General features: G+C 41.5%; 7 protein-coding genes across 7 annotated transcripts; 2 read left to right on the top strand and 5 right to left on the bottom strand.

Moving 5' to 3' along the window:
- Positions 1-10,253: 10,253 nt before the first annotated feature.
- K444DRAFT_306099 (uncharacterized protein) lies at positions 10,254-12,181 on the bottom strand. Its single transcript, XM_024871769.1, has 2 exons — positions 11,583-12,181; positions 10,254-11,528 (listed from the first exon to the last, which is right to left on the bottom strand). The coding sequence occupies exons 1-2, from the start codon at positions 12,074-12,076 to the stop codon at positions 10,376-10,378; spliced, it is 1,647 nt and encodes a 548-aa protein (XP_024741258.1). The 5' UTR covers positions 12,077-12,181; the 3' UTR covers positions 10,254-10,375.
- A 516-nt stretch (positions 12,182-12,697) lies between these two features.
- Positions 12,698-14,637, bottom strand: K444DRAFT_609130 (uncharacterized protein). The gene has a single exon (XM_024879518.1). The coding sequence runs from the start codon at positions 14,578-14,580 to the stop codon at positions 12,913-12,915; it is 1,668 nt and encodes a 555-aa protein (XP_024741257.1). The 5' UTR covers positions 14,581-14,637; the 3' UTR covers positions 12,698-12,912.
- A 544-nt stretch (positions 14,638-15,181) lies between these two features.
- Positions 15,182-15,972, top strand: K444DRAFT_521246 (Pam17-domain-containing protein; the record flags this gene model as incomplete). Its single annotated transcript, XM_024874113.1, has 2 exons — positions 15,182-15,812; positions 15,872-15,972. The coding sequence occupies 2 exons, from the start codon at positions 15,182-15,184 to the stop codon at positions 15,970-15,972; spliced, it is 732 nt and encodes a 243-aa protein (XP_024741256.1).
- Positions 15,973-16,193: 221 nt separating this feature from the next.
- On the bottom strand, positions 16,194-17,723 carry K444DRAFT_521224 (molybdenum cofactor synthesis protein; the record flags this gene model as incomplete). The annotated part of the gene is made up of 3 exons (XM_024874109.1): positions 16,194-17,172; positions 17,223-17,436; positions 17,486-17,723. The coding sequence occupies 3 exons, from the start codon at positions 17,721-17,723 to the stop codon at positions 16,194-16,196; spliced, it is 1,431 nt and encodes a 476-aa protein (XP_024741255.1).
- A 54-nt stretch (positions 17,724-17,777) lies between these two features.
- On the top strand, positions 17,778-18,687 carry K444DRAFT_305942 (uncharacterized protein). Its single transcript, XM_024871768.1, has one exon. The coding sequence runs from the start codon at positions 18,055-18,057 to the stop codon at positions 18,631-18,633; it is 579 nt and encodes a 192-aa protein (XP_024741254.1). The 5' UTR covers positions 17,778-18,054; the 3' UTR covers positions 18,634-18,687.
- A 54-nt stretch (positions 18,688-18,741) lies between these two features.
- K444DRAFT_521205 (xylose isomerase-like protein) lies at positions 18,742-19,862 on the bottom strand (the record flags this gene model as incomplete). The annotated part of the gene is made up of 2 exons (XM_024874106.1): positions 18,742-19,410; positions 19,476-19,862. The coding sequence occupies 2 exons, from the start codon at positions 19,860-19,862 to the stop codon at positions 18,742-18,744; spliced, it is 1,056 nt and encodes a 351-aa protein (XP_024741253.1).
- A 733-nt stretch (positions 19,863-20,595) lies between these two features.
- On the bottom strand, positions 20,596-21,929 carry K444DRAFT_521234 (cysteine proteinase; the record flags this gene model as incomplete). Its single annotated transcript, XM_024874110.1, has 7 exons — positions 20,596-20,674; positions 20,798-21,349; positions 21,397-21,416; positions 21,465-21,514; positions 21,575-21,589; positions 21,662-21,689; positions 21,867-21,929. The coding sequence occupies 7 exons, from the start codon at positions 21,927-21,929 to the stop codon at positions 20,596-20,598; spliced, it is 807 nt and encodes a 268-aa protein (XP_024741252.1).
- Between the last annotated feature and the right edge of the window lie 4,770 nt (positions 21,930-26,699).

The raw sequence follows: 26,699 nt of genomic DNA, 5'->3' as shown, positions 1-26,699 counted from the left end.
TAAGATCTTTATAAAGCTAGATTTTAAGAATATATATTATTAGATAAGAATTTATAAAAAATATAAGTAAAAGACGGCTTTTAGGACCTACTATAGCTATTTTAAATATCTTATAATATTTTTTAGACTAGCTAATATACTAGTTATATTTTAAATATATATTAATACTATATTTATAAGGTTTCTAGATTATTTTATAGTTATTTATTTAGATAATATTCTTATTTATTTCTAAAATAAAAATAAATACTATAATTATATTTACTAGATATTTATTAGGCTATATAAAAATAACCTGTTTTATAAACTTAGTAAATATAAGTTTAATATTAAGGAAATTGAATTTTTAGGCTTTTTTATTAGAATAGAAAATATTTATATAAATCCTAAATAAATTTATAGTATTATTAAATAGCTAGAACCAGAATTATTCTATAATATTTAAATATTTCTTAGATTTACTAATTTCTACTATAGGTTTATTTACTATTATTTTCAGGTAATTATAGGCTTAATAGATTTCTTAAAAGAAATAGAAAAGAGCCAGAAATCCGGTTTCTTTATATAAATAAATAAAATAGCTAAAAGCTTTAAGACTTTAAAAAAAGCTTTTATTATAATACTTATCCTAGTTTATTTTAACTCTTTTAAGAAAATTTATATTAAAACTAATATATTAAAATTTATAATTACTAATATTATTTTATAATAAGTTAATTCTAGTAATAGCCCAAAAAAATACTAATATCTAATAATATTCTAGTTCCGGAAACTTTCCGGAGCTAAATATAATTATAGTACCTATAATAGAAAGCTACTTATAATTATTAAAGTTTTTAAATATTAGTACTATTATCTTAAAGAATTCAGGTTTATAATTAAGGTTATTATAGATTATAATAACCTCTAATACTTTATAAAAATAAAGTATCTAGAGAGCTATTAAGTATATTAGGTAATATATCTTATAATATATAATTTTAATATTATTTATTATAGAAGTGCCTTAAATCTAGTAAATAGACCTAGTAGAAAACCTAATTATAAAAAAGGTTCTATTAATATAACTTGGCTTCTAATCTTTTAGAATAAGTTAAAAAAAGCTTTTATAGTTATAATTTAGAGATTCTTATAAATATCTAAAGAGTTTCCTTTTTAGAATAAGTATTATTTAATATTTATTATATTTATAGTAGCTAAGAAAAAATATTTATTATAAGATAAATAAATAAATTATCTTATAAATTCCTTAATTATAGAATTAGTTAAGAAATAAGATATAGGAAGATATCTTAAAGGCTCTACTATTATAGCTAAGGTAATAAGGGTATTTATAACTATATTATTTAATAGAACTAAAGATTTCTCGGGTTTTTAAGTTTTTAAATTAGATAATTATAAATACCTAATTCCTTATATATAAATATATATAGCTACTAAAAGAGCTATAGTACTAGCCTCTTTATCTAAATTTCTTCTAGATATTATCTAGATAGCTTAGAGAAATAATTCTTAATATTAGAATATTATAAAATAGAGATTTAGTAAAAAAGATATTAAGGGAAAAGAAATCTGGAAAAATAATTCGGGTTTATTTAGGTATTATTTAAAAATTATTATATCTAATAATCCTGCTTTATATTAAGAAGTTATAAAGCTTTATTATAATAACCTAATAGCTAGATATTATAAAATAAAGAAAACTCTTAAGCTTCTTAGAAAGTTCTAATATTAGGAGAATATAAAAGGAAATATTTATAATTATTATTAAAAATATAATATTTACTAGAAAGTTAAGGTAAAGAAGTATTTATTATATAATTTATTTAATAATTTATTATAGCCTAAAAGATCTTAGGATAAGATCTTTATAAATTTTATTATAGGTTTATTACTATATAAAAACCTAGTAAAAGGTCTCGATTTTAATATAATTCTTATAATTATTAACTAGTATTTTAAAATAATAAGATATATTATATATTATAAGACTATTAACTTTCTAGAGCTTACTAAAATTATATAAAAATATATTTTCTTAATTTTTAGCTTTTTTAATAAAATTATTTCTGACTAAGAAATAGTATTTACTAGCTAGTTCTAATTTACTTTTTATTTTTATTTAATATATAAATAATATTTAAATATAGCTTATTATTCTCAGATAAATAATTAAATAAAAAAGCAAAACTAGGCCCTAAAATACTATCTAAGATATTATTATAATACCTAAAAAAATAACTAGTTTAAAAAGTTATTTTTTATGAAATTTATATATAATAATTTAAAATATTATATTTTATAAAATATATTTTTTTATATATATTATAAATATTACTCTTAATTTCTATAAAATCTTAAGAATAGGATTATAAAAAAGATACTAGCTATATATAAAAGGGTAGAAATCCTTAAAGTAAAATAGAGAAAGCTTAAGAATTTATAATATTATATATAAAATAACCGGGAAATCTATTATAATAAGTACTAGTTAATTAAATACTATTCTAAAAAAGCCTAAATAATACTATTAATAAGAAATATTAAACTTAAAATAGAAAAGCTTAAGCTAAAATTTATAGATTTATTTAGGATTCTTAAATATATTAGTAATTTAATATATAAATTAAAACTATTAAGTATATATAATTATTTATATTTAATTTTCTATATTTCTTTTTTTAAAAAATATATAATAAAAAAGAATTAGGAACTATATTTATATTTTTTTAAAGAACTTCCGAAATTAGTAAATAATAATAAAAAATAAAAATAGGAAATAGAAGCTATTATTAATTACTAATAAAATAATAGAAATAAGAAATAATAGTATTTAATTAAATAAAAAGTCTGGCCTAAAAATTATAATATCTAGTTATTTATTTTCTTTAATCTTAAAAATTCTAAGAAACTTCTGAAATTATATAACTAAAACTATAATTTAGAATCTGAAATTACTTTTTAATAATCTTTTAAGATTAAAAAGAATTCTGAATTACTAAGAAAAAGGCTATTTAAAAGAAAGAAAGAATCTAGATAGCTAAAAAAAAGGCCTAGAATAATAATAAAGATATTCTTTTTCTAGGTTTTTTACTTATAAAGGGTTTTTAGGGTTTTATTAAGGTTTATAAGAATTATATTTAAATTATTAGAAAAAAATTTAGGATTAAGAAAGATTTATTATAGGTAGACTAGTTATAAATATCTTAAATAAATAATTTCTAATTTCTATAAATTTCTAATTTCTAAAATAAAAATATTAAATACTAGCCTTATTTAGAACTTAGTAAAGAATTAGCTAATACTTTCCGGAATTTACTTATTTCTTAATAAAATATAATTATATTATAATAATATTAGTATTAAGAATATTAAAAGAAATAAATAAGAAACTTATAATAATTATATATATCTTATAAAAGGCCCGAATTTCTAAAATTAGATCCTAAATAGCTATAAGTATTATATTATTAATACTTGAAATACTAGTAATAGATTATTTAGTAATCTTAATAGTAAGCTTAGTAATAAGATTAATACTTTAAAAGTAAATATTATAGTATTTCTTTAAGAAATTAGTAAGTATTTAAATATATTAGAAAAAACTTATTTTTAGGATACTAACCTAAATAGTATTATTATTTGCTTTATTAAGATAAAAAGAAGAATTCTAAAGCTTATTAATATTTTTCTAGTTTTCGAAAATCTAATTAATAGTATTATTCTTATTAATATAATATTATTTAGAATATATTTTAAGAAATTTCTTAAAAGTTATAATAATATTTTTCTAGAACTAGTAAGCCTTTAATAAATAGTAAGAAATTTGAAATTATATTAGCTTTAATAGATATTAAAGCTAAAGAACTTACTAATATATAAGACTTAGAATTCTTATTATAATAATTATAATTTTTCTTACTAGATATTATAATATATAAGATAAAGAAATTAATAAGTAAATACTTAAAATATTTTAAGTATTTACTAGTAATAGAAAAGAAGGCTATAAGATTATTTTTATATTTATTATTATAGGAATAAATAATAAAGCCAGAAAAAGATATTATGGAATTAATTAAAAATAATTAAAGAAGATTTAGAAAAGGATAGAAAAAGAGGCTAGAAAGTAATAATAGAAAAAGTTATATATATAGTTATTAGAAAAGAAAAAAGTATATAATAATATAAAGAGATTCTTTTATAGAAATAGAGAATTATCTAGATTAATTACTAGTTTTTATACTAGTTCTAATTAGAAACTAGTATAACTAATTAATATATATTTCCAGAAGTCCGTAAATAATCTCTAGAACTTTAGAAACATTTATATAAGTTTCTTATATAAATATTTATTAAATACTTTCTATATAGCTATTTAGATTATTTTAATACAAAATCTAATAAATAATATTAATTTCGTAAGATAATACCTTAGTATTTTAAATTAAGCTAATTAGAATACTTAGATCTTAAATAAAATTACGATTACTAGCTAGCCCCTATATCTGAGGTATAATTACTTTTTCTTTTTATTTACTTAGCCCTAATTTAATTAGATAATTTTTATATTTATTATCTAGATTATATTAGTAAAACTATTTCTTAAGATACTAGAAGTTTATATTAATTAAATAAATAATTAATTAAATATTTACTAGAATAAATTAATAAATCTTAGAAATAAGATCCTAGAAAGGAGATATAGTTATAATATATATAGAATTATATATAACTTAAGGGCATATAATAAACCTCGGATATTACAGGTATTAATTAGGGAATTCGGTAGTTCTTTAATATCCCAACTAACTATTATTTATATTATATATATTAGGCTTATAAATTACTAATTATATATATGCTATTAGGGCCTCCTATTTAGAAGAGGCTTCCCTGGACCTTATAAGAGAAACAGAGATTAGTTCTATACTAAATTTAATACTATAGTTTTATAATATACTAATTTATTTTATTATCTTATTACTTACTAATAAATATCTTATAGCTTAATAGATCTTAAATTAGTTTTTATAAAAGGTTATAAATTCTTAATTATATTTAGCTAAGGTAATAAAGCCCTGGCTTTAAGCCTAATTATTATTAAAGAAGTTATAATCTAATCTAGTATTACTAAGTCTATTATATATTTCTAAGATACCTATTTCTGGCTATATTAATCTTATTTAAATAATTATATAAAATAATATATCTTTTTTATTATAGTTAAAATTATTAATATTTAAGATTTGGCTTTCTCTTTTTTCTATTTCTTAGAAGAGTTTCTTTTAGAATACTTTTCTATAGCTATAATATTAACCTGCTTTTATAAATACCTTAACTTTTTTATAGTTTTAGCCTTATTAGGGTTTTACTAAGCCTATTTAGTATACTTAGAATATTTTATATTTCCTAAAAAATATTTTTTCTATTTATAAGTCTAATAAACTATATCTGAAATAGAACTAGTACTTTATTAAAGCTTTAAAAAGGCTAAAATATTATTTAAGGATTTCTTATATAATTTTCGGAACTTATTCTTCCTTTTTTAATAGCCTTATAAATTAGAATTTACTAAGTTAGGGTCTTTAGAGATAGAGTTACTTTTATTAGACTTTCTTATCTTTACTTTTCTTAATTTAGAATAAATAGTATATTCTGTTTTCTAAGCTTTCTTAAGCTATTCGGAAATAGATACTATCTTATTTCCTAAGAGAATAGATATAAGTATCTAATAAATCTTATAATTAGATAAAATAATATTAAGAGTTCAAATCCGGTTCTTTTTAGAATATAGGTTCTAGTTAATTTTGAGACTAATTATCCGAATATATAACTTAGTAATTATCTTATTATTTTTCTAATAAAGATCTCGGAATTTCTTAAAGATATCTTATTAATAGGTTTAAGATACTTAGAATATATTAGCTAAATAGGCCTTAAATTACTTCTAATAAATCTTATATAATAATAGGCTTTATTTTATTATAGCCTCCCAAGTATTATAAGATTTGTTTCTAAGGGCATTTATAATAGAGTTAATTCTAGAAAAATATCTATTATAAGTCTAAAGTTAGGTCCTAAAAACTATTTTCTAGAAAAATATAAATATTCTCTATTTCTTAAGGAACTTTCTATAATATAAGTCAGGTATCTAGACCTTAAGAAGCTTCTTTTAGTCTAAATATATCTTTAGAATATTATATAATAGCTTCTAATAAATAATATTAAGATTACTCTTAAAACTTATTATATTAGAAAAGAAAGTAAGTTCTAATCCTATTTTAGGAAGTTCCCTAATAGGAATTACTAAAGAAAATAGGATAGACTTATAAATAGAGTTTCTATAAGATATAATAAACTATAAGGTATCTTTAAAAATACTCTTATATTACTCTAACTATAAGATATATTAGTTAATTATATTTACTAATTCTTGCTTTTATTAAAGTACTTTAACTTTAGTATATAAGCCCTATTCTATAGCTTAGATAGTAGTAATTCGGGTATTAATTTCGGTATCTTAATTATTACCAGGATTATTTATATTATTATTACTAGCTCTCGGAGGCTTCTAAGAGGCCCTATTAAAAGTATTAGATAAGCCTTTACTATTACCTATATTAGGGTTAATCTATTTAATTTCCTCTATAGGAATAGCTTTAGTAAGGGGTTATATATTTCGCAGATTTCGAGATATAATTACTTATTAAACTACTTCCTTTAAGGATAGAGAGATTAGCTTATAAGGTATTTATTAGTAGGTAATAAGACAATAAAATGAATTAGTATATTATAAAACTATAGTATTAAATTCAGTATAGAACTAATCTCTATCTCTTTTATAAGGTCTAAGGAAGCCCCCTCTAAATAGGAGGCCCCGATGGCATATATATAATTAGTGATTTATAAGTATAATACATATAATATAAATAGTAGTTGGTTGGGATATCGAAGGGCTGCCGAACTCCCTGATCGATACCTGCGATATCCGAGGTTCGTTACATGCCCTTAAGTCACGTGCGACCCTATACACATTACAACTAGCTAGTCATCTTCTTTTACTTTTAATAATACTGTTTCTACTCTCTAATTCGCTATTTTGTTTGCGCATATTCTTTACTGCTTGCGTTTTGAGTCTTGGTTTTTGTATTTACTTATATAGAGTCCTTTGCTTGCCACGTCACCCCCCCCTTATACTAGAACCTAGATCACTTAACTATGCACGTGACAACTCCAATTCCTAATATTGGTCCTGGGCGGACGGCTAATAATTAGGGATTTTTATTAAACTTATTACATTAAGGAAATATTATAGAATAATGAGACCAATATACTTGTTGTGACGTCAGCGTCACATGACCTGGCCCTAGCGTGGCACCCTGTACTTAGCTCGAGCTCCCCGCTCTCTTCTCTCCATAGACGTTACATACACACCCAAAAGAGCTGTTTACCAGACCAGGTCTTCAGCCCAGGGACGTGATAATACTTATCACATGTATGTAAGCGAATGTGGATCTAAAAATAGGTTTAGAGGGATCTCGCATCAAGGGGGCCAGAACGGGCCCCTTTGGGAGCTAAAATGGCCTCTTAGTACATGCTCAGGCTGACTTTGCCATGTGCTCAGGTTACTTAGGCCGAGCTCAGGCCGATCTCAGGCATGCTCAGGGAATACTCACTCTCGGCTCAGGTTAAAGCGGCAGCTGCTCACGTCTAAACACTAAAACGGAACCAGCGAATAAAAAAGTTGAGTCTGACTTATGTGGTAGTTGTTGCTCACTTACTGCTTTTGGCTGTTATACTGTGGCTGTTCTTGGCACGAACGGAAGTCTCGTCCCTCGGAAATTCATGGTAGACTGTGGCATAGCTTCAAGGGGATGAACTTAGAGAGTTGATTGCTCATTCTAGCTTGAGGACTGATTTGCAGGTAGAAAAGAGAATGCTTGGGTCGGGGTTGCGGAGAAGATTTGTTGGCATCAGACTCTCTGATGATAGAAAGAATGCGGAGGTTGTCCCTTCTTCCTAATCCCTAAAAGGCGAGGCTAAATAAAGTGTATCTTCGTCCATCCCTCCTATCCTTCTAGACTAATCGCCCTGTCGCTCTCACAAACTTCTGCTGAACCCCTTTCACCGTAAGCGAGATCCTCGGGGGCAAGTTTTCGACTTGATGGACTACTGTTTAACATCAACTGCCTAGCCCCAGGGCAATTGCGAATCATTTCTATCTTCAGGGATCCATTGTTTTATTTAAATGAACTGCAAACGAATGCATAACTGCGGCCTGTCGTCGTTCGGCAAGCCCTTTGAGCTCTAGTTTACTTAGAATGCTACCACAGCGTACCAGCATCGTTTAAGATGGACAAAATGAGAAGTAATTTCTGTTATGAGGCTATGCGTAGTGAAACCAAGCCGCTCCTTTTTCCTCTACGAATAGTTGCGGAATATCTACGTCCCCTCCACGTTCACATCATGTGCACTACGTCGGTAATGCTTCCCCCACTCCAAAAACTGCGCACCGAACACAATTTTTCTAATCTCAGCATGATCATACACCAAACACCGAATTCTAGATGTCGGTTCATTAAAATCCTCCCTCTGCTTCAAGCCAACAGAGCCAGGACTTCCTCGCTCCTTACCATCGCCAACACTGACCCAAAAAAAATCCGCTCTTCTTCACTCGGAGTGTGGATTGAGTCCGAGCTAATTTGCACAGGCGAGGGGAATTAGATTTGTCTGAGGTTGGAATCAAGCCAGGTGATGGCTGGCTTCCAGCTTTTGGCCGTGTTTATGCATCCATCGAGAGCTCTCAAACTGTGGCTAAGTCTGGCGGCTTGGAGGCGGTAAATGGTGGGATGTAGAGATATACTATCTGTGTTCCGTGTTGAAACCGAGCTGGTTTCTTCGGTCTCGATTGATCCGAGTTGATTTGAGGAACTGCTGCTTATGATCGAAGTTCCGCGTGAAGAAAAACTCTCTTGATCCTGCCAGGCAGGAATTCGTATACTCTCTTGCCTGATTCGAGAGATTGTACTTGGTATTCGAAAATTGTTGCCTCGGGCAAATGATCTTGACTACCAGATGTCTTGGAACAGTGAGTATAATATTCCCTTGGATGTGGAAGTGTGCCTCGTTCAACTATTTGCGTCCCAATAAAGCGGAGTTTGCCCTGGACGCCTGGATGTCATGATTAAAAGGCATCGAATCCAGACGAGTTCTACTTGGGGGACGGCCAGATTGATCCGGCCTCCTCCTTTCGATTCACCCAAGTATGTTTATAGCGTCCAGGTGCATCTTTACTTCCTCTTGAAAATCGTTGCTACTTGATGTTAGCTTAGAAGTAGGTTAAGATATGGACGCTTACATTTCTTCGCGGTTTTCCGACGAGTCGTCTCCTTTCTGCACTGTGTCGAAAATTATATAGGCCATCATCAAAAGAAAGTTGCTTTTAGGCTCTCCATATGCGGGTGTAGCACCTCGACATATTTCTTGCGGGTTGCTCATTTTATCTCGATGATCATCTTGCTGCTGCTTTCGACAGACTGGATCCAAAGTCACACGCAATCTATCCTTTTCCCCGTGTGCCTGGATTGTTCTGCTAAGGATTCAACAATCCGAGGTTCTTTGAAACATCTGATGAGAAGAGAGGCAGGTTGCGACTCAGAATAGCTCTTCAGAGAGCAGTACCCCACTTTTACTATACCCACGGATGTCCGAATGTCCTTCGCGAACTTCTCGATGTCGCCGCTCGCTCCTCCGATATTTTGAGAGAATTACAACAAGAATAGCGAAATCTCCAAGGCTGCGCCAGCAAGGCCAGTAAATGTGTTCAGGCTAGCTGAAAACCCGAGAGGATCCATCCTTCGGTAGTCTGCCAAGGACTGTGAAGCTAGGAAATGAATGAGGATATGAGAAATGGACCATCCTGCAGTTTGTTAACATAAGGATGAGCTCAAAGCCTCAAAACATCCATCCATGGTTTCAATGCGGCTGTGAAAAATGCGTGGGGGAGGCAGCTGAAGAGAGCACTTTCAGATGCCTGCATCGGCATGCAGGCAAGGGGTCACTCCTTGTACAGCAATTTACGAGCCAGAGCGATTATATTTATCTTCCCAATAATGTCTTCTCTTACTAACAAATGGTTTCCCAAGGACCAACACCTCCTCCTCGTCCTCATAAACACAACCAGCCTTCAACAGCATATGAATCAAGAAAACACACCGTGACTCCACTTCAAACTCACAATTCCTCTCCCCTTCTTCTCTTCGCCGTCACCGCAAACAATCTTATTTTTGCCCCTAGCTTCAATTTATCGCAATGTGAATTATGCCGCGTGACTACAAGATCTTTGATTCAGAAAGTTCGCGAGGACCACATCCTACAACTTTCTGTTCTTACCCTGCACTTTCCCCTCCCCATGAAAAATTCCCCTTTCCTCAACTTCCACCCCGTCATCACCACCCCAATAATATCTCTTCCTCTCCAAAAATGGTTTCCCAAACATCAAGGACCTAATATCATGTTCATACACCAGACACCTTACCCGGAACGGTTTGCGATATTGCACACCCTTACTCCAAAGTATGACAACCTGGCCACAGCTTTTCCTCTTCTCCCCATTCTCAAAGTGAAAATAAACGGGGTCTTCGTCGTCTGGCGGCTCCATTTCGAGCCCCAAGCTCTGGACGCGTGCAAGAGAAATGAGATTATGGTCGAGCGTTTTATCGAGTAGGGCAGTTATGGAGATAGAGTGGTGATCTATGTTGACATAACCTTGAGTTGGGATCATAGGTCGGGTGGAATTGAGTTGCAATAAATAGCTTTTTGGACCGACGGAGATGAAGTCTTCATCAACTTTTGAAATTGTACTAGCTCCCTCAAGCTCAACGGGGCTAGGCTGCTCTGACAGGTCGTGTCTCACGGCCTCAACCTCTCTTGGAGACGAGTCTTCTTTCTCATGTTTGCGTGGAATCCGTCGTCTCTTGTGGGTTAAGTTTAGCGGTTGGACGCGAAGTTCCCTTGATTCGACCGTTGTCGCTAACGAAGAAGTGTGCGAACTTGTTGCAGTTGTCGAACTTTCAGAGATAGAAACAGGCGACCCCTCGTCTTGCCCGGCCACGGGAGCGCCGGGTCTTTCGCCTGTCTCCGGCCGCTCCGGTGCTGGGCGATGCGGCGGAGTCCGCGATGCAGTACGTTCCACCGGCTGAGGGCGTATTGAAGTCCTCGCAGGACGCAAGGCCGGCGGGGGCGAATTCGGCCGGGCATGAGATTTCGGGATAAGACTTGATGCCAAATGGGCATGAGCAACTGCCCGGGAAGCGAAAGAAGATGCGGGAGAGTGATCCAGGTCCAGAACTCTACCTTGGTCAACCATATTCTCGCCTAGATCAACAACCTCTTTAACTCCCACCTGGAGATCAAAGAAGTCTTCATCATCATTTTCTGGCTCTTTTTCGTGTACATATCGCAGCTGTTCAGTCAACTCGGCGATTCGTTCCTTCTGATGAACAATTTGCCGCTTTAATCTCTTCCTATTGGTAGCAGTCAGCAAATACACAAAACTATGAGAAAGGATCAATCCTCACACTAAACGCTTATTTTCACGAGACTCGCCCTGGTTGAGGACCGACTCCAATAACACGACATTTATGGTTAGCTGAAGGCTCGACTTGACACTTTCCATCTTTGGACGTAAGGCTTCCACTTGGGGGCGACGCGTTGCCCATTTGAGACGCTCGCCAAACGGAATTCTGCTCTCCAAGGACTCGAGGCGGGGCCATATTTTGTCGATATGATCTATGACTCGATTTGATGCTGCAAGTATTCGGGCGAATAGCTTAGACTTATGGATGCTTTGAAGGACTATGGTTTCAGCCGGTGACTTCTTGGCATACTCATAAAGCGTGAGATTTGCGGCATTGATAACCAGAGAGAAGTCTTTGATGTCTGTGGCAAACTCTCGGATATCCTCTTGAGCGTAGCCGAGATCTCGAGCGAGGCGGCGTATATCCTTTTGAATTGTATAGGCTGTATCCGCAGCGGTCCCGATGTTGCCGATGACTCGTAGAAAGTCTGCCATGAAGAGATACAGGAGACAGAGGAGATGTAACGGAAACAATAGCGGGAAATCGTTGAACAGGGGAAAGAGAAACCTAACTTCTCAATCTTCCAGCTTTTAACATGCCATAGCCTCATTTACACCACCCTCCATCTGCGGGGAAAGGAGGGTTTGAAGAATCGTGTAAGGTGCGAGGTAGGCTCAGTAAGTTCCAGTTCAGTCTCCATGCATGCGTGGTGTAACCTCAACTGCAGCCCCTCCACTAGTCCATCCACTGAGACTGCCTCTCTTAGGAAATTCCATGAGGCTGCAATTATGATTGGCAACATATATGAACCAGTGGAATAAAAGACCAATACACACACCAATGTACTTGCAGACATTCAACGAATAAAGATAAAATAGTGAGCCGTAAATATGTGATGCGAGCAGAAACGGGTGACCGAGTAGACTGCTCAAGCCGCACCTGCTGCTCAACCGGCATCGAGGTGGAATCTGCCTGATTGGAACTATGAATTGGAATCGAATGATTATTGCAATTGGCTCAACAGAGCAGAGCAGTGTAGAGAAAGACGCCACACGAGGAGAGGGAGTCCGCCTTGCGGGGCTGAATCCAAGTCTCGAATTGAACACATTTCATCAGTGCAGCCTAAGGGGCCAGAAAATCTTGCTATTATTCATTGAGTCTGTGCTGGTACTCCTTTGGGGTGACGAATTGCTCCTGGGTATCTACCGCCAGCAATCCATTCCATTCATGTGTTACACTTCCGCCAAAGCTCCCGATTTCTATTTTGCTCCTTCGTACACACGTTGCCCGCACCCCTGGTCAAAGGAGCCGACTTTGACTTTAGGAACCTCTAAAATTCATCAGAGGCACTGGCGTCATCAATCACCTCGCCACGCTTCGGGACTGGAGCCTTCTTCAAAATACCCTTCAGTTGTGATCGGTCCTTAACGAACAGAGAATCTGGATCACTGTCATCTCCCGTGAGATCAATACCACCACTTCCAAACGGGACCTTGCTCTTTCCTTTGTCCCTAACAGTAAGATCCTCTCGTCCTCCAGATCCAAACAGAATCTTCTGCTTGCCCTTGCCCCTGACATCAATGCCCAACACATCATCGCTTGTCTCCTCCATACCCTCGTCATAACTCGTCTTCTTCTTTGCCGGCTTCTCCCTTTTCCTCTGTTCAGCCTTATTTCCTTGATACTCCGCAATAGCTTCCTTGCCGACATTCTCCGCTGGCTCCCAGGTGTTTTCCCACTCACCGACCCACTTGATTAGGTACCATAGAACGGACTTTTGTTTCTTATCCATTCGATACTGGTCAGCGAGGATAGCGTCCACTTCATACTCCGGTTCATCATCCTCGCCTTCTTCATCTTCTTCATCTTCCTCCTCGTCCTCCTCGCTCTCCTCGCTCTCCTCTTCAACTGGTTTCGGAGTTGCGCTTTTCTTGGATTTGGGAGTCTCACTTTTGTGACGGGTGGGATTGGCGGCGGCTAGGCGTTGTGATGAGGATGGTGGTTTACCAGAATAGGAGTACTTTTCAGTCAGTGAACCGGCCTTCGCTTGGCTTTTGCGTTCAAGCTTTTCGTAGATTTGGCGGGCTTGACGGCTTGATGTTGTGGCAACTGAATCTCGACGTGAAGGCCCAGAAGCAGAGGTATTGAGAGTCTCGTGGCCCTTAACGCCGGCCGTTGAAGAGACTGAACCGCTTCGAGTCTCTCTTCGATCAAATGGTGGAACTGGTGGGTTCTTAGATTTTTGGATCGACTTAGGTTCAGGTTCCGGGGAAGTGGTTGCGGAGCGAGTGAGTTCCATGGCGAGTTTGGATCGGCCGGGAGTTCCGTTTAGTTGTCGATCGAGAAGCTCAGCTGTATCTTCCGCGAAGGAATCTTCGTCTTCGCTGTCAACGTCCAACAAATCGGCAAGTCCTCGTTGCTTGACTGGAGTTGACAGTGAAGGCCGTCTGGGATTCGTAGTGATAGCATCTTCCTCCTCAGTGTCGACTCCTCTCCGCTTTCGACCTGCACGAGAGGGTGGCTCAGGTGTCGGAGGCCTCTTTCTCTTCCTGCTCCAAGTCTTCTTTGGTCCCTCAGAAGCACGTGACGCGCTGCCCCCTTTCTCCTTCAAGAGCTTCCTCTGCTCTCTCGCCGCAATCTTTGGCAACAGCTCATCCCTCTCCGCTTGGTCTTTGGCTTCAGTTTTTGCGGACTCCCATTCCTCATAAGTCCTCTGGGAAACCCAGTCCAAGATGTTCTGCGGCCGCACACTAACCCTCAAATAGGGATGTGCCTCATAACTGACAATCAACATCGGCCGTCCATTCAATTTAACCTCCCCTTCAATAATCCCATCCTTATCATGGACAGGCATGACTGTAACAGGAGCCAGCGGTGGGCCGGAGCCTGGAACGTAGATAGGTCGTTCTGCCACGACGAAGTCGAAGGTGAAGCGTTGTTTCCGACCACCTTTCTGGCGGCCGGGTCGGCTTGAATCTGTGAAGGCATTTAGAAACATGGCCTCTTGGAGAAGAAGATGGGAAGAGGCCTGTTGGGGGGCGGTGTCCCATCTTCCGTTGAGGTTGTGAAAGTGAACGCGTGAAATGCACTTACGGGATCTTGATACGCGATCGGCAAAGGACTACGGTGAGCCGATCTCTGACATAACCGCAGTCACGTGTCTGATACTGAAGAGGAGGTTGAGGTGCTGTGGTTGTCAGGAGTTGAGGTGAAAACGTGGTTGAAAGAAAGATCAGGGGAGAGAGACTAAAGGACAAGTCAAGGAGAAACTGAGATAGAAGAAGTGAATAAGGGGACGCTTGGGGTCTTTAAAGAAAAGTAGAGCTTTGATAAAGCCCTGCCAACGTGGAATATCTCAACCTAATGTGCTTCCATAAATTCGTTGTAGAGGAAGAAGAGGAAACCGACAAAAGAAGTTTTCAAATATATGCATGTAATGAAGTGAATCAGAGAAATCGAGTTTTACTTTGCCTCGCAAATCCTGATTGGCCGATAGCCGCCTCTAGCGCCTCGAAACTTGAAGCTCCGAATTCCCACGCGAGAGACATCAACATAAGATCCCTCTCACACCACCACCAAAACCCCAGAACGAATTCAACATGCTGGGAGCAGCACCAACTCTGCGCACAGCAGCTATAGGCTGCCGACTCCAACCCACTCTCCTTTCGCCCTGTGCATACCACACAACATCCCCGAGCTCTCTTCGATCTACAGACTCCTCTTCCCACCCGAGACGACGAGTACCCCTCTCAAAGGCAAAGCGCAATGTAGTATTCAAGCCCTCAACATCAGTGACCTCAATTCGTCATGCGTCCTCAATCAGCACGCCTCCTCCCCACGAAACCTCCACCACAAGCACCCAAAACGTCGACCACTTGGACTGGAACACCTTCTTCAAACTCCGCAAGACACGCCGATGGTACCAACTGGGCTCCTCAATCGGAACTGGACTGGGCGGTTTTGTTCTCGGTGCTCAGGCGCTCACACGTTCCGACATGGACGCTCTCGTCTCCCAAATACCGCTCGATCCCTTCATCACACTCGGTCTCATAACCTTCACTTGTGGCGGAATTGGCTGGCTTACAGGCCCGATTGTCGGTACCGGTGTCTTCAATCTGAGGAATCGGAAGTTTAAGGCGCAGATGGATGAGAAGGAGAAGGAATTTTATAAGAGGATTAAGAGGTTTAGGGTTGATCCGAGTGCGAGCAGTATGGCGAATCCGGTGCCTGGTATGTTTTTCACTTTTTCAAGAGAGAGAGAGAAGAACGTGATTACTGATTATGTGTAGATTATTACGGCGAGAAGATCTCAAGTGTAGCCGGCTATCGACGATGGCTGAAGGACCAACGGGCATTCAACAAGAAACGGACGACGTATATCAACTACTAGACTGATGAGCAAGAAGAACGGATGGGCTGATTGATAGGAATACGGGAAAACAGGCATGCGAGTCTCTTATGTCAGGGATGGGACGGGTATTTCGCGAGTCAAAAACATACTGCGAACATGGCGTTTGTTGATGATCATAAGCCTCTCCCTTGTAGCAACAGGCATCTTACCCGTACATAACGTACGGTGAAATACCAATTCTCTTTTCAACACCGTCTCATTCAGTATTCGGGCCAGGAACTATCTACTTGCTTTTTCCACTCTTTGAGTCCGTCTTTTATGTCCCCGATGTAGCGTCCGTCTTTATCCAATCCGATTTCCTTGAGTTTCCTGACAACGATCTGAGAGTCATTTCCTAGTCTGCAGACAAGGTATATTGGTGCATTTGTGGGCAAGGTCTGCGGGATCCAAAGAGGCTTCTCGTCAGCTGCCAGCGCTCGATTCCCCTGCAGTGTGGAGAACGGGACGTTAACAGACCCCTCGATGCTGCAAATATCAAACTGCACCTTCTCCCTAACATCCACCAACAAATGATCCTTTCCCTTCCCCCCGTTCAAAACCCTCTCATACTCCCTCGCCTCAATCCTCTCCTGTGGCTCCAAAATTTTCACGGGAGTCGTAACCCCACAAAAAAGTACATAATCCAAACTCCCACTGCTCAAGCTCTCAAGTGTTAATCCTCCCTCCTTCGAACAGGCAAAGCACTTTTGTCTCCTAGCTCTCAACCTTACACTTCTGAATGGCGGGTTACTGTTTGCAGAGAAAAGTAGCATGCTCGCCTCCCCTGCTTTTTCTCCTTCTCTCGCTGTGAGCTTTCCAGCGGCAATTAACTTAATGGCTTCCAGCGCCTGCAAAACACCCATTATCCCCACGACCGGTCCCAAAATCCCTCCATCGCCACAACTGACAACGCTCTCAGCAGGCGGTGGTTTAGGGAAGACACAGCGATAACAGGGCCCACCCGATGGATCACCGTGTGGTAAAGGAGGAGAGTTGAGAACGATGAGCTGTCCGTCTGTACGCAGTGCTGAGGCAGATATGAGGGGTTTGTGGAGAAGGACGCAGATGTCTGAGATGAGGTAGCGGGAGGTTGGGTGGTCGGTGCAGTCGAGCACGACATCGTAATTTTCCACAATTTCTTTCGCGTTTTGAGGACTCAGATGCTCATTGTGGGCAATAAATCTTACATTTGGATTCAGACTACATGATTTGTTAGTATTATGGATGAAAAAAAGCGAGTGTGAGAATACGAGGCGAGGAATTCAATAGCACTCTCTACTTTCTTCATCCCAACTTTCGCCGTGCTATGTAATATCTGTCGGTGCAGATTCGATGTTTCGACTATATCTCCATCGACGATACCGATGGTTCCTACACCTGCACCGGCAATATACGCCGCTGCAGGACATCCTAGGCCGCCCGCTCCAACGATGAGCAAGGAGGCTGCTTTCAATCTGAGCTGGCCTGGAATTTCATCAGCAAATTAAAATGAAGACACTCGAGGGCAAATCACCTTGAATCCCAACATTAGGAACAATCATCTGCCTCCCATACCTCTTATACTCTTCCAGCTCCAGAGGCCAATTGCCCTGAGTCACGAGGCCAGGCTTCTCTTGCATCGACAACCGGTTCAAATCCTCCGCCTCTTTCGCCTCAACAGCAGCCAATTGCTCCTTCAACCTTCCCAACTCTTCCTCCGTAGCTGCAATTTGGCTCCTCAGAATCTCTGCACTTGACGTTGCTTTATCCATAATTCCTTGTAAGTTGTATGCCGATACTGGTGAAAGTTATGAATTCGCTTCATAAAAAGGGCGGCTCGGAAAACCTTCCTTCCCCAGATTTTCGGCTCGCCCCGTTTTAATTTTCACGACCGTACTTCTTCAAAAGCTCCAACTTCTATTGTACCACCCCAATTCTACCAGTAGTCGTCAAGTCACTGAATAACCTGGAGAATCTGCAATCATGGTAATTTTCATACCTGCTCCAGCTCTGGAAAGATAGAAGCTAACGGAATCAAAGGCGCCGACAGCATCAAAAAAGCGCCCCTCAATCCGCTCCAAATCCTCAAAATCAGGATCAGGAATGATCGCACGCCCTTCCACCTCCTCCAACCCCCCTAGTTCCTCCAATCAATCTACCTCGCCGAATCCACCCGCCGAAATATCCTTCATCAACAGCAAGAAAGACCGCCGCACAATAAAGCACTCTGCCTTCATTTCGCGAATCGAGAAAGCCTCCAAAAAACCACTGAAACGCCGACGTCCGAATAAAAAGCTCGTTACTACGCTTGAAGGACTGGCTGATGCTTTGCCTTCAGTGGATGAGTTGGTAAAAGGAGGGAAGGGTGAGTTAGGTGTAGGGAAAATGGGTGGAAGAAAGGGGAGTCTGAAATCTAAGCCTGGAGCAATGAAGAGGAAAGAGAAATTGGAAAGGGGCGAGAGGGAGAGATTTGGCAGGAATCTTGCGGCGATTATGGGGAGTAGAGCAGTGGAAGAGGAGAAGGCGAATGGTGTCATGGCAAAGAATGTGGAAGTTGAGAAGGGGACGGACAGATTGGAAGAGAAGAAAAGCGAGGTTGTGAAAGGACGTTTTGCGGCGTTGAGGGCGTGGGTGGGAACGAATATGGAGAAGCATCCTGCGTTTGAGAAAGGGAGCGAATGAGCCTGTCATATCTGGGTTGTTTGTTGGTATGTTTGTCTGTTCATTATACCCATTTGCGTCTTTGTCACAATTTTCCTCAAGAAGCGTTTCCACTTTTAAACCTCCTGTTTACGAGTCTGCACATTCATCCAACAACGTTCTAACACTCGCGATAGCACCGCTACAAAACGTCCTCATCTCACCACGATTCTCCCTGCCAACATCCTTGCCATCCGCTCCACCATCAAAAACCTCAACGCTAAACCAACACCTACTTCCCGTCCCCAACACCGCTTTGGCCATTTCCACACATTGCTTCGTATACCTCCTACTATTAAAAGGATACGGGCGGAAATCATGGGACCATCGCCCCCTCGGCCTCAAGCCCCCGATCTCCTTATCCTCAAACGGAACCGTAGGCTTATACGCATCCGAGATCTGCAGCAGGTAGGTCTTCTCCTTCGGCACCGTCCTGCTCAGAGTGGCCAAAGAGTACCTGAAATTATTTTCCAGCTTCTGCTGCAAGCCCTGGGATTCAATGAGTCCAGAAGAGGAGCACGGATCCGCGTATTCGGAGCCAACAGTCTGGAAGGTGTCAAGACACAATCCGATATTGGGACGATCGACAAGCTTCACGATCTCCCAGACGAGAGACCAGGTTGGTGCGTGGGATGCCCAGCACCAGTTCTCATACGCCAACCTATAACCGTGGGGAGCAAGCATATCTGCCAGCTCTCTCAGATCCGAAGCAAGGACATTGAGGTCAGCGCTGATATTAGGAGAATCTGATGAGCCGACCTGTCACTTCTGTTACCTCTGGATTCGGATGAGGAAAGATGAGAAGAGAAAAGGAAATAAATCACCTGCAGCATATCCGTTCCCACAGCCCGCATAATCCTAATCCAGCCCCCCGCCCTCGCAAATGCGTCCTCCCTCTCTCTGCTCCCCTTCTCCCAGCCCTCAAAGTTCGAGAAAGGCTGCAGCATCATAATCCCCAATCCATACCTCTCACACAACTTCTTAACTTCACTCCCCGCTACACACAAGTTCTCATAATCATCTTCTCTAATTTCTTTCTTGTGGAAGGAGTGGGCGAAGGATAGCAAGTCCGGAAAGCCAAGCTCGATGGCGCGGAAACCGGCGGAGGAGATGGCTTTGAGCTTTTCCTCGAGCGGATCGCCCGGTGTCCCGACGGAGACCGATGCGAAGGACAGAGGGATTGCGTTGAGAGAGGTGCGAGATATGGTCATTTTTGGGGGTAATTAACGGTCAATTGATCGTTGCGGAAGAGGTGGGGACATGTAGACGTGAGGGTTTCCATGACGTATGCATGACTGGAGAATGAGCACGTGATGGGTGGCATTGTGTTCTGGAGTCCTGGGGGAACCGGATTATTGTATTCTGGGAGTATTAGTAGTGTGAGTGTGTCTTGAAGATGCAAGTATGATACTGCTATTACGTAAGGAGAGAAATGTGGCTTTCTGATATAAAGAGCCTCCAAGAAGCGACGACTTGGGCGAGCGCCGCCCCCAAGCTAGAAAAAAGAGAATTGTGTTACTCGAGCAAGCTCATGCCCATGAACCATTTGCTTGCACCGGGGAGGGGAGTTTGGACGTGGCTTCAAGCCATTGATTGGTAGTTCGTATTCCATCAGCTCGTAATATCTCTTTTGCCACCGCAAGTGAACCCCTGATTCTAGCAAAGCAATGCTATCTTTTTTTCTTTCTCCCGTTCTCGCCCTATCCCATCCCACCCCACTTCATATCGTAGCAAGCATAGCGATCGTATCATAGCCATCCATCATCTCAACCCCTTTTCCCTTACCCCTCACTCCACACTCCACCAATGCACCCATTCCCCCACTCCAAAGCAAAGCAAAACAATTCCCATCCCATCCATCAAGCATATAAAAAACGCCATGCGCCCCGCTAAACACCCATCTCTCTCTCTCTCTCCCCGCTAAAACGACGAAACGAGGAAGCGTTATGAGTCGATTCTAGGAGGAGACCGGGAGTCCGTCTTGCCTTTTGCAAAGGGTGAGGAAGAGCGAGAATCTTCGTATCTGTGCATTTCCTAGTTCAGCAATATTATCTAGAAAAGGGGAGAGCAATATATGGAAAGGGTGAAATGAGAAGGGGAATTTTGAAAATGGGAAAGCAAAGGGGGAAAAAAAGGGAAAACTCACGACCGTCTCCTCTCCCCCTCCTTCCTAAACCCCTCAATTGTCTTCAACATCTCCTTGCGCCCCCCACTCGCATCCACCAACTTGCCTCCCATACTCATCGACACCTTCTCCCTCGCATTGGCGCTCAACAGCCTCTTAAGCAGCAAATGCCGCATCTGGATACAAACGTACACGCCGCAATCACTGCTATTCTCCTGCTGCGGACTATCCTCCAAATTCATGAACCTAAGCGGCCTATTCAACAGCACACTAATCTTATCCGTAGCAAGCCTCGCCTCATTGTAATTAGAAGGGGTCAGGGAATCGTAGTGGAAGGCTACACCGTCAATGACCGAGACGAGCAGGAGCGACCAGTGGCTGCCGCCTTCGGCGACGGATACGTTGCGCGCGTCGTTTATGGGAAGGAAGATGTGTGTTGTGCGGGAGAAGTTGGGGAGGGCGTCTTTCAGGGTGAGCGGGTCGGGCGTTTGCATGAGCATGAAGGCCATGGAGGGGCGGAGGAGGACGATGTGGGAGGAGGGGTATTTGCGAAGTTCTTCGCGCTCCAGGTATCTTTCCTTGTCAGTAGAATTCGTGTGAGGTGTGGGAGGGGAAGCCACTCTTCCCAGAAGGCAATTGTCTACGAAGCATACGTTAGCAGGCAGAGGGAGCAGAGGGAGAGATGTACATTGTCAGTCAACCAGTCATTCTTCAACGTATCGACATCCTCTTTCGTCACTATATCCACCCATCAGTCCCATGCCCCTGGCAGCCTTCTCTCTACAGTATTCAACTCACATCGAACATCATAGTCTGCCAAGCCGTATTAGCCCTCTTCTCTCCCCTACTTTCCTCTATCTTCAGGCAGACAAGGAGGATACTCACAACTAAGATATGCATCATCCGGCGCCAACTGTTTCCAATCCCTTCTCATCAGCCAGTGTCTTGAACGTAACCTCATCTCCCAGAGCATGCCGGTGAGCCTGCAAGCAAAAGGGCGCAGCCAACGGACGAGGGGGTCGAGAGCCCCAAGAAGAGTAGAGAGCTCCCTCTTTCCTCGCAAATATATTCAACAAAGAGGGATACGCACCGAATCCCCGAAGTGCCTGCTAACCCTGCCTTTAAAAGGGTGGAAGCCTCCTTCGCGCACCATTTTCTTTTTCCCTCCGCAGCTGCAGGGCGTGCCGCTCGCTCTCGACGTGGGGTGTGAGGCTGTGGTCCGGTCTGGCGTTTCTCCTCGCCCGACGTCGCAGTGTAGCTAGCCTTCAATTCGACGAAGTGAAAAGGGAAGAGAGAGAAGAGAAAAAAGAAAGGGAGGAGACCGTGATTCACGAGTCCGCAGGGTTGTTGAAGGGGACTCGTTGAGTTGTGGGGAATGGACCAAGGTCTCGGTCCGGCATCTCTGGGACGTCATTTCGAGTGTGCAGGGGCTGGAGCTGCCTGATTCAGCCTCCGGCGCGCTCTCGAGCCCGCGACGACATGCATCTCTTTGGAATATTACATGTATATTTGGAATCTCACGAGGACAATTGCACATGATTCACCCTTCACAGTTACACAGTATCAAGTGATCAGGGCTCGTCTCGTTCATTCAGATACCTGCTAAGCTATTGATCATCGTTATTGCAAGACCTGGAATCGCTCAATGAAGTCGCGAGTCTGCAAATCTTTCTCCCCACATTCAGCAACCTGCACAGTCATCGGGTTTGTCCATACAGCAAGATATCGCAACATTAATACCATCACTATCCGACGCACAATTCAGCAATGGAGCCAATGCCACAACCCCCCCCCCCCCCCCCCCCCCACCACTCCTCACCTCGAGCCCCTTTCCGAATACCGAACCCTCAAAGTTCAGAAACCTTCCGACTTTCGGAAATCTCATCACGAATTGCGTCCTGTCTCTTCCGCCATCCACGTTCGAATTGGGCGGTTGAGTTCTCCTTAAGGTCCTTCACAGTATCCATAACGAGCTCCCTCGCGTCGGAATATATAGACACCATCTCCGCCCTCTTCTGGTTCAGGGCATCGACAACGGCAACCCTCTCGTTCTCGTGTCGTTGTTCGAGCTTACCGAGAATCTTGCCGCCTTCCTCCTTGTATTGCTCTACAAGAAGTCCCACCATATCTTCCTCGCCTTGCAGACGGAGGATAACTTCCTGTAATAACTATTAGTTTTGTCATTCTCGATTTGAGATGGAGTACTCACATCAGCGATTCTGTGGACAGCCTCATGGAGGTTGGTATAATGTGGTCTGATGGCAACATTCCACACTGCACTGGCACTTGGTTTTTCCTTGGGTGGCGTTCGGTCGGACTCACTGGATTGAGATTCGTATGAGGTACCCGTGGTCATCTCGCTGAGCATTGATGGATCAGATGCCTGGTTTTTAATGTCAACACAACTTCTCTCGCGAGGGTCAATACGCTGTATTCGCCGAGCGGGTTTAGGATGAAGATTTGACTTTGATGCTCCTCGCACATGCAATGGGAAGGCAGGTTCGACATCCTGGCCCTTTCTCTTCCCGGTCATAATAACCTCGCCCGGCTGTGAGACTCCAGCTTGCTTTCCCGTCGATGAGCCACTCATCAGACGATCAGTAAAGCCGCTCGACTTTCGAGCCTTCTCAGTGAACGGATCGTGAACCTTCTTTTCTGCTGCAACGACTTGTCTAGTAGCAACTTCTTGATAGACACCATCTGCAGTCTTCTCATGGGCAACATATCGAGCAGCGGCCTCCTCTGGAGAGGAGTTTCGTGCCTTTGACTTCTTCTCCAACACCACTCCCGGTCCAAATACCTCGGAAAGTCTGCGTTCTTGAACGGTGACAGGAGTCTCGAATACAGTAGAAGGCGGAACTTGCGATTTGTTACTATTTCTGTCTTGCCCAAGTCTCTTTCGAAGTTTACCGAAATGGTCTTCCTGAGATGAAGCAATTGGACTGCCATTCTTATCGACTCTTGATGTTTGAGAGCTGGGCCGCGTTGGGGGTTTCGTGCTGCGTCGATCGCCTGTGGAGTTTGCCTTGATTGCTTCGGCCGGCGGACTGTCTTGGAAAGCTGGGAGATCATCATCCCCATACGCATAGTCATCCATAACAGCACTCTCCCTAGGACTGACGCTTTGACGCTTATTTGGCAGACTCTCAGTATCTACGACATCAAGTCTCTCTCGCTTTCTCTTCTTCTCTCCGACCTCCTCACGAGCCGGCCTAGGTGCCTCTTCGGGAACATTCTTGATCGAAGCGCGATTCGTGCTAGCCGATTTTGCTGCTTCTTCAGATATATTATTGGGGGAATGGGGGTCCTTGCGGACCTTGATCGTGCTAGAAATTCCTTGATTGAGTGCACCTCTAGTACCAAAGCTTACCAGATGTGGTTTACGATCTGGATCCTTGGCTGCTGAAGTTACATCGGAAGTAGCCTGCCGAAGAGAGTCTGTTGCTTGTCTTGCTCGATCTATCAGCCGAGGGCTTCTTCGAGGCGAGGCAACATTCTCGATGGACTTTCGCGACTTCTGTGTCTGCTTGGGAGTTCGCTTTTCTCTGACCAGCGGGCTCGGTGGTGCTCTAACTGGAGGGCTTGATGGTAATGAAGCAGCTGGAGAGAGTTCTTTTGGACGATCCTGGCTTTCATCAACGCGTTGTCTCTTGGGGGGTGTTGTTGCAGCCAAATCGGTCTTGCGCTTTCTTCCGATCTCGCCAGTGTCCGAGCAGTCGCGGGTTGATTCCATTGGAGCATCCTGTTCTGCTTCAACAATGACCTTGTTGGTGAATTCACTGGTTGCCACGTCCTGTTTAGGCCCCTCATCTGTGCCCAACTCACTTAGCCTACTCTTAGATGTCGATGGTTCCTTCTCATCGGGACGAATGGGCGCCTTTTTGTGATGAGTTGGAATATCAGGCTTCTTGAAGATCTTGTCATCATTGGCCTTAGACTTCTCTTGTGAAACTGATTTTGTTGGCTGCTCGGGAGCTGGAGGTGACGCATTAACATGCTCACGCTCTGCAGCCGGCGAAGAAGAAGAGGAAGAATCCGAAATCTCCCATATGTCAATGCCAGGGATCTTTGATGTACCGGCCACTGCCATGGATTTATCGCCTGCGGACTTCGTAGACTTTGTATTTATGGGCAATTCCTCGTTATCAGTCTTGGTTGGCTTTCGCTTTTTCAGATCAGCAGATTGCTCGAGTTCCTTCCCTACACCGGAGTTTCGAGGCCCGGTCTCGGGTGGATTATCGCTCATGTCTCCAAGAATATCCCCCAACTTAGAAGCCATGTCTAAAGCGGAGTCTCTCTTGTTCCTATTGGGAACCCTGGAAGCCTTCGCGAGCTCTTCGCTGTCCTTGACTACAGGCTGCAGCTCTGGGGGTAAAGATTTCTGTGATGGTTTCTTTGGAGTGGTGTCATAAATATTGTCAGCATCTACTCGATCGATGCTATCGTTCTGGACCGGGCTCGGGGTTGTTTCGTCCAGTCGTGGTAGCGGCAACATATCCTCCTCTTCGGGGGTAGGAGCCACCTCGTTGTTGACTGCCTCCTTCGATGCAACCTTCATCTTCATGGCATCTCGTCCTGGGTTTGTCTTGCCCTTTTGGGAAGCCTGAGATTTGGCTGGTGCTGGCTGGTCGTCGACTTCGGCATCCTCAACGTCGCTCTTATCAGCACCTCGAAGTTGCTCAGATGCCTTGGCAGCTGCTGCCCGTTGACTATGGCGTGTTCCAGCAGGTCTTCCAAGGGCTGCAGGTGCAGATTGTCGCTTCTTTGCATCCGTCTTGGTTCCAATCTCGCTCGCAGTCTTCGCCGATGGTCCAGCCTTGGGAGCCGACTTTCTTCCATTTGCCGGCTTCTTGCTTTTGGCCTCTTGGGGAGCTTCATCCTCGTCGCCGTCCACAGGGATATCATATGTGTCGGCAGCGCTCGGCGTAGTCTTTACACGCGGGTGCAAAGAATATCGCTTTTGCTTCTGACTCGCGGTGCCAGTAAAGTCAACTGATTTGCTGGTCTGCGTATTGGATGTTGACGCTGCAGGTGTCTTCTTGCGAGCTTGGCTTTCTGCCGCTGTAACCTTCGGAGTCGATGCATCCATTCCATGATCATCCGTAATAAAGTCATCGCTGAACTCTTGGTACTCGGGATCCTTGCTGGTCTTCGAGGGTTTGGCTGTTCCCTGGACACCAAGTTTGCTCTTGTTTGCCTCCATTGATTGACTCGGAGCATTCTGTGACGAAGAGGTACTCGGCTTGGTTGAATGGCCCGAAGTTTTCCGAATAGCTCTTGAGAGAGCCTTTGGTTTCTCAGAGACCTGCGAGTCTACAATATCGTCCGTAACTTGGCTAGATTGAGTAGTTCGTGTCTTGCGATTTGGCTTCTTGGGAGGAGGCATCTTTGGTTGACCATTGGATGGACCTTTCTTTGCTTGGTTCGCGGATGCACATTGAGCAGCGCCAGATTGTACAGGATCTGCTTGGGTGGTAGTGAGCGAGCTAGTTTGGTCCTTCTTCCCACGGGTCCGGGCCGGTGGTGCAGCGATAGCCTCCTGAGTCGACGGTTGGCTGGGCTTGGCTCGGAGGTCGCGTTGGAGGATAGGAGGTTTTGCCTTCGGCTTGACACCATTGGAACCTTTGGGAGGCGCCCTCGATTTTGATCCTGATTCCTTCGATGCTGGTGTGATTTTGGAAAGATCCTTCGTAGTTTGTGGAGCTGTCTCGTCATCCTTTTCATTTCGCGCATCTGGGATAATTGCATCAACCAAGTTTTGCACCTCATCTTCATCCATATTTCTTTCGGTATCGTCTTGCTCTGCTTGTATCTCGTGGATAGAATCCCTCCTCGGTCGTTGTTCTTGGGATGTCTTTGGTGAAAGTTGCTTCAGCTTTTGCTTTCCATCTGCAGCATCATCCATGAAGTCTTCAGAAACGGA

Source organism: Hyaloscypha bicolor (genome assembly GCF_002865645.1).
Source record: "Hyaloscypha bicolor E unplaced genomic scaffold K444scaffold_37, whole genome shotgun sequence".
Lineage (NCBI taxonomy): Eukaryota > Fungi > Ascomycota > Leotiomycetes > Helotiales > Hyaloscyphaceae > Hyaloscypha > Hyaloscypha bicolor.
The sequence above is the reverse complement of the archived record's forward strand: the minus strand, read 5'-3'. Positions and strand labels throughout refer to the sequence as shown.